This window comes from Wyeomyia smithii, chromosome 2 (assembly GCF_029784165.1).
Source record: "Wyeomyia smithii strain HCP4-BCI-WySm-NY-G18 chromosome 2, ASM2978416v1, whole genome shotgun sequence".
In the NCBI taxonomy this organism is placed as follows: domain Eukaryota; kingdom Metazoa; phylum Arthropoda; class Insecta; order Diptera; family Culicidae; genus Wyeomyia; species Wyeomyia smithii.
Window position 1 is genome coordinate 151,884,189 of NC_073695.1, and position 14,776 is coordinate 151,898,964.

At 39.3% G+C, this 14,776-nt stretch overlaps 1 protein-coding gene across 1 annotated transcript; it reads left to right on the plus strand.

Moving 5' to 3' along the window:
* Window positions 1-5,002: 5,002 nt before the first annotated feature.
* Window positions 5,003-14,252, plus strand: LOC129720082 (uncharacterized protein K02A2.6-like). The gene is made up of 4 exons (XM_055671495.1): window positions 5,003-5,386; window positions 12,013-12,646; window positions 12,802-13,269; window positions 13,363-14,252. Exons 1-4 carry the CDS (start codon window positions 5,003-5,005, stop codon window positions 14,250-14,252), a joined length of 2,376 nt encoding a protein of 791 aa, XP_055527470.1.
* Window positions 14,253-14,776: the final 524 nt, after the last annotated feature.

Genomic DNA, 14,776 nt, shown 5'->3' on the forward strand with positions numbered 1-14,776 from the left:
GCGTTCCTCGGACATTGGTTTGGTTAATTGCTGCGCTAGTTTTTCTATCGCTGCTGCAAATGCACTATATGTTTCTTGTGGGTGTTGTCTTCTATCATTTAATTGTCGCTCAATGATTTTGTCCTTATTGGGTGGTTCAAAACGTAACTGCAACTGCTGTTTGAAAACAGCCCAACTGGCAAATCTGTGGCAGAATGTGTAATACCACTCCTCTGCTTCGAACCCTTCCTTAAAGAAACAGTTTGCCTGACTGAGTAATTCCTCCTCTGATACTCGATTATTTCTAGCTAGAATCTCAACCCGGTTAATAAATTGAGTTACTGTTGGACCTCTTGAATCTCCACTGAAATAAATCCTCCATTTGTGTATTGGCATTTGTGATCTATACCTGTTTTCTTCCCCATGTCGATTATTAACATCGATTGATGAGTTTGGCCTTTGTTTCCATACAGGGATTATGCCTTCCCTATTGTATACTGGTGATGGTGGTACTGGTCTAAGGGGTAGTGGCGTCGATGTTCGCGGTTGAATTAAGTTTCTGCTATACTGCGTCAGCATAGCGGACATTTATGTCGAAAGTGACTGCTGAATGTACCTGTCGATTTCCTCTTTCCATTGGTTGCCTTGTCGATTATCAATTCTTCCTATAATATTGCTTCTTGGCCGTAGCTCATCAGGTTGTCGGTCTTCTTTGGGTTTATGGATCTCTCTCACATCTGGGTTGATCATATTGCCATGGTTATACTGTTCCTGTTCGCGTGAGCTTCCGTCTATTCCTCCTGCCGCTTCGTCCAAGAGATTTATCTCGCTATCTTGCAGGCTCTGTTGTGGGCTTCGTTGATGTCCTCTAAGCTGCAGTATTTCGTTTCTAGTTGGCAAGCCTATACCCGATATTGCTGAAAAGTCTAGTTCGAAATTATTTTCCATTTTTTGATTCGTTTGGTGTTCTAACTGTTCCACAGGGTGCTTTATCGAGTTTCTGGTTTTGTCTAATAATCTTTCAATTTTTGCTAATAATTCTTCTTTAAGTCGCTTTTGTTGTCTAGTAATTGTTTCAATCCGAATTGTTCTTAAGCGGTAATGTTTAAGTCGTGTAATATGTTTAGGTTCTGGCAGAGCCTCGATCAAGCCTTCAATCTCATCAACACGCCGTTTAATAATGTTGTACTCTCTTATAATGCTCGTAACTTCTCTAAATTTTCTTGGTTTCCCAATTTCCTCTACTTGAGCTAACCTTAGCCGTTCTCTTTTAATCTGAATCAAGCCCACAACTGATAAATTTCGTATTCTCAGTTCATGATCACTTTCATCTGCCCCAAGGTCATTTGGGTCCATAGACGATTCATGCACGCCAGATAAATCCATTAATATCTCGTGCGTATTCAATGTATCCCATGGGAATAAGTACTACTTGATATCTTATTCACTATTTGTGTTTAAAACTTAATATTTCGAACCACTTTATTTCATACCCAAGATATCCCAAACCAATCCTATTTTATCTTATTATGCAAACCGAATACTTCACTTCCAAATGAGACTATTCGACTAAGCTTCTTACACAATCCAGTTATGCACTAATTTTACTTAAACCGTTTGTTGGGCGCCAAATGTAACGGGAGGTAGAGGGGGGGGGGATGAGGAAAGATAGCGACCTTCACTTAAGCGCCAGGTAGACCATAAACCTACCGTGAAGGGACGAGATTTTAATTTATCGGAAACTCCCGTTGCCCGGCGGGGACTCCTCAGAGCGGGTACTTTCGATCGAACACCTGAGCCACAACACGGAACTGTCCGAAACTACTTATCCAAAAACAAGATGGAATGATCTAAAAAAATCAATCCACCTATCGGTCAGACCCAGCCTTTCTCATTCAAACTTATTATTTGTGAAAATAGCTTCAATCTAATAAATGTGTATTCACTTTTTGGGTTCTAAAATAATGATGTTGTAATATAAGTATAAAATATGAAATTTGACGTAATGTAAATGCTCAATAAATAGCGAAATAAAAGTAATGATTCTTAATTTCGAACAATTCAGTCACGAGCGATACCGGGAACATTCAAATGGTACGATAGCACATATAAATTATATTGTGGCCACATATATTGATCAAAGCAGGTATAGTTTTAAACAGCCTTTGAATTTCTTTTCTTTCCATAACTTTTGAACCACATATCCAATTGTTATGAAGTTTGTTATTTGTAAGTTTGAGAGATGACTCATTCGTATGACACTAGTTATGTTCAAAAAAGTCATGTAATCTTTGAGAAATTAGACTTTCGTTGTTTTATTAACAATTTAATACATAACGGTTGCTTTAGTTCGATTATAATCAAATGAAATGGGAACGTATAAACCCAAACTTTGAAACCACGTGTTAAACCATAATTCATCAGTTAACCCTTAACTAGCCTGTTCATCTGATAATACAAATGATCAATTCGGTTGTGTACCTTCTGAGATAATGAAGTTTCGTGATTTTCACAATTCGGCACATTACAGACGAAGTTACAGTTCAATTACAGTAAAATTCAATAGGGTGTTATGAGTCAGCTAGACCTTTCATTTGACACTTATTTCGTGAAAATCGGTTCAGCCATCTCTGAGAAAAGTGAGTGAGTTTATGTATTCTTCGGAATATGTTTCTTTTCATAGCTAGATTTCACATTTTTAAACATAACAGGCAAAGTAATAGTCCGATTGCAAAAAAATCAATAGGGTTTTATGGGGTAACTAGACCTTTCATATGAACCTGATTTTGTGTAAATCGGTCCAGCCATCTCTGAGAAAGATTAGTGAAATTAAACAGTCTTCAGAAGACGTTTCTTTTCATAACTTTTGAACCACATGTTCAATCTATATAAAATTCGAAAGTTAAGGGTTTATAAAATAGCCCGTTCATTTGAAACCAATTTGTTCAAATCGGTTGTGAAGTTTCTGAGATATTGATGTTTCGTGATTTTTACATATTGATACATAACCTTTTCACTAGAAATCAGATTACAATAAAATTCAATAGGATCTTATAGGGCAACTAGACCTTTTATTTGCAATTGATTTCATTGAAATCGGTTCAGCCATCTCTGAGAAAATCGAGTGAGATTGGGAGAGCGTTACACACACACATACAAACACATGCAGAAAATGCTCAGCTCGTCGAACTGAGTCGAGTGATATACGACATTCGGCCCTTTTGAACACTTTTATACCTTTTGTTTTTGCAGTGATGGCTATACCTTTCTAGGAGAAAGGCAAAAAGTGAAATGATAGAAATGACTTTCAATTTCAACTTCAATCCCGAGCAAGGCCGGAAACATAGTACAATATCAGATTTAAATGATGTTGAGGCCACATATTTTGATCGTAGATATATTTTTAAACAGTCTGCGGGTTACGTTTCTTTCTATAACTTTTAAACCACATGTTTAAACATTATGAAATTCATTGTTTAAGGGTTTAAAAGCCCATTTATTTGAATTCAACTATGTCCATAGCTTCTTGGATATAAGAGCGATTTTCACATTCTGACATTCTGAAATTCAATAGCAACCTGAACGGCAAATAGACCCTTCATTTGACACCAAGATAGAAAGAATCGGTCAGACCATTTCTGAGAAAAGTGAGTGCGAAAAAAAGGTGCACATACAAACGTACACACCCACACACAAACATATACACCTATACATGCATACATGCAAAATATGCTTGATTCGTCGAACTGAGTCGAGTAGTATATAACATTCGGCCATTTGGATCACTTTTCTACCTCTTAATTATCCAGTGATCGTTAGGAGAAAGTCAATATGTTTACTTTCATTATGTGATTTAACATTTTTATGAACAACGGACAAAGTTACAATCCGATTGCAATGAAATTCAATAGCAACCTATGGGGCATTTGACACTAATTTTATGAGAATCGGTTCAGCCATCTCTGAGAAAGATGAGTGAGTTTAAGCAACCTCAGTATAACTTTTCTTTACATAACTTTTGAACCATATGTTCAATCATAACGAAATTTGATAGTTAAGGGTTCTGGAGACAGCCCGATCATTTGAAACCAGTTTCATTGAAATCGGTTATGTGGTTTCTGAGATATCGATGTTTCGTGATTTTTACATTTTGATACATAACCTCTAAACTAAAAATCCGATTACAATGAAATTCAATAGCAACCTATGGCGCAACTAGACCTTTCATTTGCAGTTAATTTTATGAAAATCGGTCTAGCCATCTCTGAGAAAAGTGAGTGAGAAAAAAAAGTTGCACATACACACACATACACACATACATACATACATACAGAAAATGCTCAGTTGGTCGAAAGGGGTCGAGTGGTATTTGACATTCGGCCATTGGGACCACTTTGATACCTTTGGTTTTTCAAGTGCTTGTTATACCTTTCTAGGAGAAAGGCAAATAACCGCATCTGAATTCTTTGTCGAATCTCAGGCCAATTAGTATCTTGTGCGCTTTATCGAAGGCCCTCGAAAAACTGCTCGAGCAGCAAATGTTGTCCTACATTGCAGAGCAAAACCTGCTCACTGAATACTAAACCGGTTTCCGCAAAGGACAGAGTATTCAAACTGCAGCGCTTCGAGTGTACGATGATTTAGCTGCAAACATTGATAAGAAAGGCACTGCTGTACTGTTACTCTTGGATTTCTCAAAGGCATTTGATACCATATCCCACCGTAAGCTCTGCTCTAAACTTAAAACACAATTCAATTTTGCTAGCTCTGCTGTTTTCCTGCTGAAATCGTGTCTGGAAAAACGAACCCAAATTGTATTCTGCGGCGATCGACAGTCTGATGAAACCAATACTACTCCCGGCGTTCCGCAAGGCTCTGTACTTGGACCTCTACTATTCTGCTGTCATGTGAACGATTTACCAACCGTCCTAAAGTACTGCTCGATACAGCTGTATGCTCGATAGCCGACGACGTTCAGCTGTATATTAGCCACTCTGGAATACCCATACAAGATCTCATCAGGATGATCAACGCCGATCTTGAAAGAATTGCTGAGAAGTCACAGCGCAATCAACTGTTCGTCAATCCTTCCAAAAGTAAGGCACTATTAATCAAGGGAAGACGTAGAACTGCTCCACCTAACCCGTTGCCACCAGTCAAATTGGACAGACAGACAATAGAATGGGTGGATAGTGCCAAAAATCTCGGCTTCATTCATCAATCTGATCTTCAGTGGGACAGCCTGATCAGTCAGCAATGCGGTAAAATTTACGCTAGCCTTCGCTCGCTCTACTGCTGCGCCTCATTTGCTCCTATTGATACAAGTCTGAAGCTTCTTAAGGCTCTTATACTGCCGCACTTTATGTTCGGTGACTCCCTTTTGATCAACGCACGTTCCAGCGACATGGTAAGACTACGTATCGCTTTAAATTGTTGTGTACGTTTCGTATATGGCCTGAACCGCTACGCTCACGTGACACACCTGCAAAAGAGCTTGATCGGATGTCCTTTGTCCACCTTCTACGCTTGCCGCTCATGCATGTTTCTACGCAAGCTGCTCTCAACAAGTTCTTCTCAGTTACTGTTCCAGAAATTACTGCCGCTGCAAGGACGACGTCTTCAAAATCTAATAATTCCACCAAACAACACAACCTGTTACTCTAACTCACTGTTCGTTTGAGGTGTAGTCAATTGGAATACATTACCTATTGCAACCAAACGTTCAACCTCAGAAGTAGTTTTCAAAAGGGGCTGCCTAGAGTTTTGGAATCGATGATAGTATATGAATGATTAGAAGTTTTATTATTATATGAAAAATAAATAGTCAATAAGATATGTATGTTTAAGTAGATATTAATAAGTTGACATTGTATGTGATCCTGTATGACATCAAAGGTAGCAATTTAAAAAGGAGTTCCTTTACGCTACTGGCAATAAACAAACAAACATATGTTTTTTTATTAAACTAAAACAACATAAGAACTACAAAATAATTACAAATTGAAAAAATCAACATCAGCATCATCATCTTTCGTCGAACACTCAACAGAAATGGACGTGCAAGGTGGTCGTTCCCTTATAATCCGGTCCGTGTGTACGAATAGCAAAACAAAAGAGTATATAATTCGCGCTCAAGGCCAAACTAGATAGTCAGTTGTGTCGCTACGATTTTGTTCCCGGCTCGCTACAGTGCCTGCATTGTTGACAGTTGAGTTGTGTTGCTGTGTGGAGTGATCTCACACCCGGCTCGCTGCTGGTGGCTGTTTGGTGCTGCTGTATTGATGCTGCTGGCTATAACGGCTGCAGCTTCGAACGATCGGACAACAAATCCTGCTGGAAGGAAGAAGTAAAGAGGTACGTGTTCTTGTCGGCGCTAGTGCGCTAGACTTAGCGCGATGGATGTAGCTCGCCTCCCGCGCCCAGGGCTTTGAAAAATCCTTTTCTATAAAGACGCTTGAACGTTTTCTCGGTCAGTTACAAGCTTTCCTTTTTGTGCGATCCTTCGCTCAATTTCAACTTGTACCTGCAGCACGTTCAATTTCAACGAACGGTTAAAAGCAGAGCGAATAAGAAACGAGCTGCGTGCAACGTTGCTTTCCGCAAAAGGACCGCCGCTTCGGCGTTCAATTCCGCCGTACAATCTTCTGTCGGCAGTCACGTACCATTTTTCGTTTGCGTTCATGATCGACCGAAAAAACAGTCAATCAGTTTGAAGCATTCTTACGTTTGAGGCTCATGTTCTGGTGGTATACTGTTGCACCTACAGTGCCAATTTTTACTAACCGGGACCTCATTCGTAATGAATTAACCAACGCTTACTTCAATCATCTGCGTCGAATATCGCTTAGCAGTAGAGTTTGTAAGTGATATTCAATATAGTCATCATTCAAGCCACGTGGTAATGGCTTTATGAGTAAGATAGTTTTTCTCACAACATCGGCGGGGAAGAAGATAGGGTAGAACAGGGCTAGTTGGTTACGGGGTTAGTTGGTCAATGAGGATTACATTAAACCAACGCATCGAAAAAACTGTATTTTCACATATCATTTATATAAAAAAAATTGTGTTATATGGGTGATATAATCAGATAAGCAGAGAAACTAAATGACAAAACAAAGTGCAGTTGTGCAAATTGTGATTTAAAAAAATGTTTATCGTTGTCCGTCGGTTTTTAAATAAAGAATAATAAACACCCGTTTTCAAATGACAATTCACTCATTAACAGATTTTGAGCAGGTTTGAGCAAGAACTCAATTAAAAATACGAAGGACAACGATAACATTTTCTCAAAAACCACGTTTTGCTCAGAAAATTACTCTCTTTCAGCTGATCTATAACAATCAGAAAACCATAAAAACTTTAGAATTGCGGAATTCGGTTCGAGTTTTCAATTTAACACGTGTTTTCTTTGATCAAGTGACCATTCAAACCATCAATGTAATTTCAACGTATACACCAAAGTCGCTTTTTACGCGGGGGATACGTGCCGCGTAAAAGGAAACCGCGTAAAAAATAATCGCGTAAATTCCTGAATCTACGTGAAAAAACGCGTAAATTCCGGATTCCGAAATGAAAAAATACGGAATCCGCGTAAGAAAAAAACACCGCGTAAATTCCGGAATCTTCGCAAAAAACCGCGTAATTTCCGGAATCCGCGTAAAAATGACCACATAAAAAAACCTGCGTAAAAACTGTAAAAAAGGCGACCTTAGTGAACTTTTCGTCAAGCAAGGGAGAGTAACGCTTTTTCATCCAATAATGAGTAGCTTTTGCGAACGTCTAAGCGAAAAACTGAAAACGATTTGACTTCCGCCTAAATGCTACAGACTGCCGTTAATGCATTGGTGGAGGAAAACTGAATTGTCCTTTCGAAATAAAAGTTGTCACTTTACCCCACTCGCTGATCAACTTCTACCCTACCTGAGGAGCTGATTGGCCAATCTGTCAACCGCTCAAAAAAGATAAAATACACTGAAGCCTTTTAACGCGTATTACGGAATTTTTCGCAGATTTCAGAGCTTACGCTGTTTTTTATGCAAATTTCAGAATTTACGCGTTTTTAACGCGGATTTCGGAATTTACACGTTTTTTTTACCCCAGTTTACGATTTCAGAGTTTTCACGGTTTTTTTACCCGAATTTCGGTATTAATCCACGCGGTTTTTTACTCGGATTTTGGAACTTACGCGTTTTTCAAGCAGATTTTTTCCGCGCTACGTGTCTCCTCGTAAAAAAAAACTTTAGTGTATCCGCAAAATTGCAAGCTGTTTAATGTAGTTCATATTTTCGCATAATACAGCCATACCTCGGTAGAAGGCAACCTCGATTCAACGTAACTCGATATAACGTAACTTTTACCTCGATATAACGTAACTTTTTAAGATGTATTGATATTGAATATAAATGATATAGCAACTGTTTTTGGGGTATAAATTGCTTCGAAAATATGTAGTAAGTTTTGAAACCAATGAAACCAATGCGAAAGTCCCAAATGGGCATAAGAAAGGTTTTGAAATACTAATGGGTGATGGAATTAGGTTTCCACGCATCCCTCAGTAACAATCCACAGTCTTGCATCAACTATTTTTTTTGTTTGTTGAAATTTTCTCTAAAGAAAAGCATAAGAAAGGTTTCAAATTACTGGTAGGTGATGGGAAATAGGTTTCCGCGCATTTTTGCATTTCAACAGTCTTGCATTAATTAAAAAACTTTTTTTTTTGCTTGTTAAAAAATTGTCCTAAATGGGCTTGAGAATGGTTTAAAATTACTGATAGGTGATGAAAAATAGGTTTTCGCGCATCTTTGAGTAATCATTAACATTCTTGCATGAATTTAAAAAAAAAATTTGCTTCGATATAACGTAACTCGATATAACGTAGCGGTAATGAAAATAAAGTTGCCTTATATCGAGGTATGACTGTATTACCGGTATAAAGTAATGGAACATTTTTACCAAAAATGACCAACTTTTCCCGCTCTACCCTAAGTACCGATTTATGCATTAGTCATATGTTACACAAATTTCAAAGTTCTATTCCAATCCAATCCGACATACAAAAACAAATACGAAAACAAACGCAAAACGAAACAGTAAGAATGATACCAACCACCCTCATTCACTTCGTGTCTTGCACGTACACATAATCGGAGAGTGAACGTAATTAACGAGCGCTGCCATAGCGAATGACCGCCACCTAGAAACTAAAAAAACGATCAACTTTACTTTGACTGTTTTTTCTTTGGGCGATCGCTTGACTATATCGAGCAGTCAAGTTGACTGCGGAAGGCGTTCGCATTCGTGTTTTAAAAGTCAACTTGCGATCCTTTGAAAAGCACTGCCCGCGCCACCATCCTCGAAGCCCTCCGACCCTGACCCTTCTGTTACCCCCTCCCCTGTTCATTCTTCAATCCCCCCTCGCCCCAGGCTTTAGCTAGACGGAGCCCAGGGCAGCTATACTGTCTATTTTCGGCCAAAATCGAAACAGTTGAACATCTTGCAGATTTCTAAAGACCTGACGAAGGAGTACAAGGGCGTGACCAAAATTTCCATGGTCCGACCTAACAAGCTTTGTGTCGTGGTCAGTAACCTGAAAGAGGCCAACGATATAGCTTGCTCTGAGCTCTTCAACGCGAGTATCGCGTTTACATACCCGCACGAGAGGTGGAGATCGACGGTGTCATAACCGATTCGAGTCTGTCCGTCGAGTGTATATTGAAAAGTGCTAAAGGGTGCTTTAAGAACAACACATGTCCCGATGTAAAGGCGCTCGACTGCAAGCAACTGCGGTCAGTATCGATCATCGGTGGCAAAAAAGTATACACTCCGTCGGACTCGTTTCGAGCTACGTTCGCCGGGTCAGCACTACCAAGCCACGTCTCGATCCACCGGTTCGTTCCCCTGTGCGATTATATGTGCCTCGCGTCATGTACTGCCTGAATTGTAAGCAGTTAGGCCACACCGCCGCCTACTACTGCAATAAGGCACGTTGTGGCAAGTGTGGGGAGAATCATGCGGATGATTCCTGCAGTAAAAATGCTGAAAAATGCATTCACTGTGGGGAGAGTCAGCATGAGCTCTCGACATGTGCGGATAACATGCAGCGAAGGGATTTTGCACATCCAGTTGATGAAACAAACTCTGGATTAGTGAAATTTTCTGACATAGTGGACTGGATTTTTGAAACTTTCAATGTACCCGACCCAATTAAAATTTTTATTACAGCATTCCTCCCAACAGTTAGATGATTTTTGAAGCAGTTGACTGCCCAATGGCCCTTCCTTGCAGCGATTGTATCCTTCGATGCCTAATTCAACTGCGTATATGAAGGCTTCTATCTCTGTCTTACAGTGGAATTGTAGAAGTATTTTACCAAAAATTGATTCGTTTAAAGTTTTGATGAATAAAAACAAATGCGATGCATTATCCCTTTGTGAAACTTGGCTTACATCAAATATTGATATCAACTTCCATGATTTTAATATTATTCGCCTTGATCGAGACACCCCATATGGAGGAGTTCTTTTAGGGATTAAAAAGTGCTATTCTTTCTATCGTATTAACCTCCCCTTGATCCCAGGCATCGAAGTTGTCGCATGTCAAATGACAATACAAGGTAAAGAGCTTTGTATTGCCTCAGTAAATATTCCTCTCAGAGCACAGATTGGGCAACGGCTGCTCTTTGATTAAATAGAACTTCTTCCCTCGCCACGTTTGATTTTGGGAGACTTCAACTTTCATGGTGTGGCTTGGGGTTCCCCTAACAATGATAACCGCTCCTCTTTAATCCATAACCTTTGCGATGACTTCGACATGACTATTTTGAACAAAGGTGAAATGACACGTATCCCGAAACCTCCAGCGCGCCCAAGCATTTGGATCTATCCTTTTGTTCGACGTCGCTACGGTTGGATTGCACATGGAAGGTAATCCTCGATCCTCGCGGTAGCGACCATTTGCCTATTCTAATTCCAATTACTAATGGGTCAGCTCGCATGCGACCAATTGACATTCCGTATGACCCCACACGGAATGTCGATTGGAAGTTATACGAGGCAATGATTTCAAAAGCGGTCAAGTCGATTCAACATCATCCACCACTTGAAGAATACAACCTCCTCGCGGACTTGATTCTCGACGCCGCGTTGCAAGCCCAAACGAAGAAATATCCCGGCGTAACGATCAAAGAACGGCCTCCCACTCCGTGGTGGGACCAAGAGTGCTCCGATGTCTACACGCAAAGATCCGACGCGTTTTTGGCCTTCCAGAAGGGAGGTATACTTGGTGACTATTTACGGTATTTGGAGCTTGAGACCTAGCTTAAAAGCTTGGCCAAAGCAAAGAAACGCGGATATTGGCGTCGGTTCGTGAACGAGACGTCGAGGGAGACATCGATGAGCACTCTTTGGAACACAACCTGTAGGATCTTTAACTATTGCATAGGATCTAGTGATCACTGAATTCAATATAGATTCATTCTATTACTGTTGTCTTAATCACTACATTTTGGCGACGAGGAGAAAAATATTTCAGAAATTACAGTTGATTAATCTTGAACTGTAGAAGATTTCGCAGATTACTGAATCTATGGCGTTCTCCATGGTACGTAAAAAAACTCATATTTCGACAAATAGAATCCTGTCTTAAAAAAAAAAAATTATGACAAGTGAGGCCCGAGATAGTCGGGATGGCCCTCGAGATGTATTAGTGAGACCTATAAAAACGCGATGATTCTCATAGGAATTTAAACTGAAATGAAACTCGTAATACACGGAATAAACATCGACCTCATTAGCAAAACCCGAAACATTCGGGATGAATTTTGCACGTTTTTCAAGGCCCGACGTAGATTCGGGATGGCCCTCAGGAAATCACGGAGACCTGAAAAATCGGGATGAATCTCCTAGATTTCAGAAATAGTCAAACTAAGAAATGATCCTAGAATAATCCTCGGAAAGTTTCCATAAAATCAAACAAATGTTGAATGAAAAAAAATTTTTGTCAAATGTTTATTTCAGTGCTTGCTATGATTTACAGGTCAATCAAATAGTTCCCCCATTTATTGATTGTGATGAAGGCCCCCCTGCTGTTCGTTGGGAAAAGTGGCGAGAACATTTTGAGGCCTATCTTGATTGGACGAACGTAGTTGATCACGATGAGAAATTCAAATGTCTTATGCTCTTCGGTGGATCAGATATCCGGAAAATTGTGTCTAAGGTACAAATCGACGATTCGCATCCACTGAACAACCGTTATCGAACTGCTCTTCAACTGCTTGACGAGTATTTCATTCCACGTGTTTCAAAGACGTATGAAAGACAAACATTCCGTCAAATGGTACCTGAAGCGAATGAGAAATTAGATGAATTTGCAATCCGTCTCAAGAAACAAGCTACGAATTGTTCATTTGAAAATCAAACGGACAGTATGATTGCTGATCAAATCATTTCAACCACGAAGGACGAAAAACTGAAGAGGAAATGTTTGGAGAAAGATCACACACTAGAAGAAGTATTAACTATGGGTCGAACTCATGAATCGGTTCAGTTTCAACTCAATGCATGGGAAAACGGAATAACAAACAGAATTGCCGTCAATACAGTACAAACAGATCCGGTTACGGTTATGAAGGCACGACGGGTTGAAAAAACATGGGATAAAACTAATCAAAGTGGGTGAACCGATGTACTCGGTGCGATGGACGGCACAACTCTAATGACCCTGTTTGTCCTGCTCTGTCCCGAAAGTGTAACACCTGTAACATGATCGGACATTTTTCTCGATGCTGTTTTCGAAAAAAGGATTTCTCGAAACACAATAAACTAGAGGAAACTCATCCACAGAAAAAGAAGAGATTTGTACGAGAAGTTAGTGGAGATGACGCCAATAAGAAAACCGAGAGCCAGATATTTGACTTATTTCACCTCGGATCAAAGAAGCGATTCATATCAGTTACAATAGGAGGCGTTTTGTTGAAGCTAATTATCAATACTGGCGCAGATGAAGACATTCTCAGTGAAAGTGACTGGAAGATGTTGAAGTCTACTGGATTCGAAGCATACAGTGTCAAGAAAGGGAGCAACAAGGTCTTCAACGCCTATGGATCTAAAAGTTCATTAAAAGTTCTTGGTGAAATAAATACGGATATAGCTTTCAAAGGGAAAAGTGTTGAGACAACGTTGTACGTCATTCAAGGAGGAAAATGTTCACTACTCTCTGGAGATACAGCTATCAAGCTAGATATAATAAAATTTTTGAACCTAGTTAAGTCTGATCCTTTCCCTTGTATCACTGGTAAGGAGTTTTCGATTGATTAATTATGAAATGTTCTAGATAATAAATATATGTACTGTATTTCTAATCATTAAAACATTGTTCAATATATAGGAATAGAAGCCAACATTAAAATCAATAAAAACATTCCACCAGTACGGCAAAGCTTAAGACGAATTCCTTTCCCTTCAAAAGATCTTACGCTGATGAAATTAAAAGAACTAGAGAAACAAGATATTATTGAACGCGTGACTGAGGCGTCAGAGTGGGTATCCCCTATGTTAGTTAAACGGAAAAGTGCTAATGAAGTAAGGATTATTGTCGATCTTCATGAAGCAAACAAAGCTGTTGTTCGCGAAGTTCACCCACTCCCAACTTTGGAGCAGATGACGAAAAAAATTTGTACGAATAAAATATTTACAAAGCTCGATATAAAACAAGCCTTTCACCAAGTTGTGCTGAAGGAAGAATGTCGTTATATCACCACATTCATTAGTCCTATTGGACTGATGCGATACAAAAGACTCATGTTCGGATTATCGGCCGCTCCGGAGTTATTCCAGAAAGTAATGGAAACAATTTTCGCCTATTTATCTTGGCTTATCATTTTCATTGATGACATACTCATTCCTGCAAACAATGAACAAGAACTGGCTAATAGAGTCAATTTAGTACGCAAACGTCTGCGGAAGCACAATATTTTGATCAATGACTGCAAAGTTGAGGAAGCAGTACGAGAAATTGATTTTCTTGGTTATCATATTTCAAAGCAAGGTATATCCGTTGCTCAAGAAAAATTGGACACTATCAAGAAGTTAAACCCACCAAAATCTATGGAGGAAGTGAGGAGTTTTCTTGGTCTCATAAACTTCGTTCACCGTTACATTCCAGACATGGCAACCATCACCTATCCATTGAATTTATTGACAAGAAAGGGAACCAAGTTTAACTGGGATACAAACCACCAACAAGCATTTGAGAAGATTAAACATATTTTGCTATAAAAGGAAACTTTAGGATTTTATGATGTGAATGACGAAACCTTTGTAATCGCTGATGGAAGTCCCGTTGGTCTCGGAGCAGTCCTTGTTCAGAAGAATAAGAATGGTCAATACCGTATAATTTGTTATGCATCAAAAACCTTCTCTTTAACTGAACGGAAATATGCACAGACGGAGCGAGATGCCTTGGCATTGGTGTGGGCCTGTGAAAAATTCTATTATTATTTATATGGAAAATTCTTTTACTTGATCACCGATCATAAACCATTAGTGATTATTTTTGGAGATCGTTTGAAGCCATCACCACGTATTGAACGGTGGAAATTGAGGTTAATGTCTTATGATTACAAAATAATGTATCGCCCAGGAAAAAATAATATTGCCGATCCACTCTCGAGGTTATGCAAGTCAAACCAAGATTCAAGCCTAAGTTTCGACGAAGAATGCGAAAGGATAATCAGAGTAGTAGCTGCTGATATCTGCCCTGTAGCCATTTCAATTGAAGAAATCACGGCTGCAATAAGAAA